We start from the raw sequence: 1,415 nt of genomic DNA on the forward strand, positions 1-1,415 counted from the left end.
CACTATGTAGGCTTAGAGGTCATCTGGGATCTTAACACAGTATTTCATCTGCATAAGTCAATCCAAACCACAGGTAATAAAAAGGATTATTATCAAATCATGAAATATGGCATCTGATATTAATGATACTATGTTTTGTCTAAGTGTCATGTAAAATCATCACAAATAAAAATAAGTTGTTTCTTATCAAATCCAAAAATTAATAGTTGTTTTTGATCTACAACAGAAACCACAGAACTTGAGAGGCCATGGAGGAGTATGATCTGGAAATCTGAGTAAGAGCTGCCATCCTACACATAATACTATTAACATACTTTACATTATAGTGTATACATTATGACACAAACTGATGATCAGGGAAATCAGTACAGCAGTAACAGTGTAATTAAAAGTGTTGATCTTTTGGATGTAATTATGAATGTGTTCCACATGCCGTGACATGCAGCACTTCTATGCTTTACTAGGCATATTATACCAGCATTTTACATTATGATGGACTCAGTGTCTCTACAAAATATTATGTAATGAAACTGTTTGCCATGCTTACTGTGCTATACTGTTTTTAACTGTAAAATTCTCAACAAATTGTCATAAACGTACCCACAACCATGAGTGCTACCATCATGGAGGTCAACTGGCTATGCACAAACATCTCTGGAACCTCGGGCCGAAAACAACTAACAATCTTCTCACTAGATGAAAAAGTTCTTTATCTTTCTTGTTTCTACAGGAAGAGGAAGGAGCTGATCGACAGTATTAAGGATCTACAAACCCACAGTCAGCTCTGTGTCCCAGGTTCGGGTTTTGCTCATTGGAGCAGTTGGAGCTGGAAAGTCCAGCTTCTTCAATTCTATCAACTCTGTATTCAGAGGCCACGTCACCAGCCAGGCCATCGCTGGCTGCTCTACCACCAGCCTCACCACACAGGTTAGTTTCTGCCTTTAATGATTTTACATATGTGGCGATTGATTTGCCCTGTCTGCAGTTTGTGGCTTGTTGCTCCATCACCTTGTACCCAACAGTTTCGCAGCTACTCTTTGAAAGCTGGGCGAGAAGGAAAACCTCTGCCAATCGTCTTGTGCGATACCATGGGATTGGAGGAAAGCACAGGGGCGGGGCTTGATATAGATGACATCAGCAGCATCCTGAAGGGTCATCTGCCAGACCGTTACCAGGTACAGCTTTTTTTTAACATTGAACAGGACATTGAATGTATGAGCCATTGATTTGGCTGATAACTCAAACTGCCTCTGTCTTTCCTTTCAACTGTGTGACACAGTTCAATCCCTCTGCTCCTCTGCATTCTGAGACCCCCGGCTATCATAAGTCTCCAGGGCTCAAGGATAAGATCCACTGTGTGGCTTATGTCATTGATGCCTGTAAGATCTCCATCATGCCAAAAAAGCTGGAGGAAA

General features: G+C 41.0%; 1 protein-coding gene across 1 annotated transcript in view; it reads left to right on the forward strand.

Moving 5' to 3' along the window:
• LOC111654864 (interferon-induced protein 44-like) overlaps positions 1-1,415 on the forward strand; it is a 6,924-nt gene that overhangs the window by 4,021 nt on the left and 1,488 nt on the right. Inside the window, 5 exon segments of the mRNA XM_023406021.2 lie at positions 227-275; positions 731-764; positions 766-927; positions 1,023-1,175; positions 1,280-1,415. The exon segment at positions 1,280-1,415 is cut by the window's right edge and continues 161 nt beyond it. Of these exon segments, the coding sequence (XP_023261789.1) occupies positions 227-275; positions 731-764; positions 766-927; positions 1,023-1,175; positions 1,280-1,415 (534 nt within the window).

This window comes from Seriola lalandi, unplaced genomic scaffold (genome assembly GCF_002814215.2).
Source record: "Seriola lalandi dorsalis isolate HSWRI2012SDOR001 ecotype SW California unplaced genomic scaffold, Sedor1 jcf7180002054293, whole genome shotgun sequence".
Lineage (NCBI taxonomy): Eukaryota > Metazoa > Chordata > Actinopteri > Carangiformes > Carangidae > Seriola > Seriola lalandi.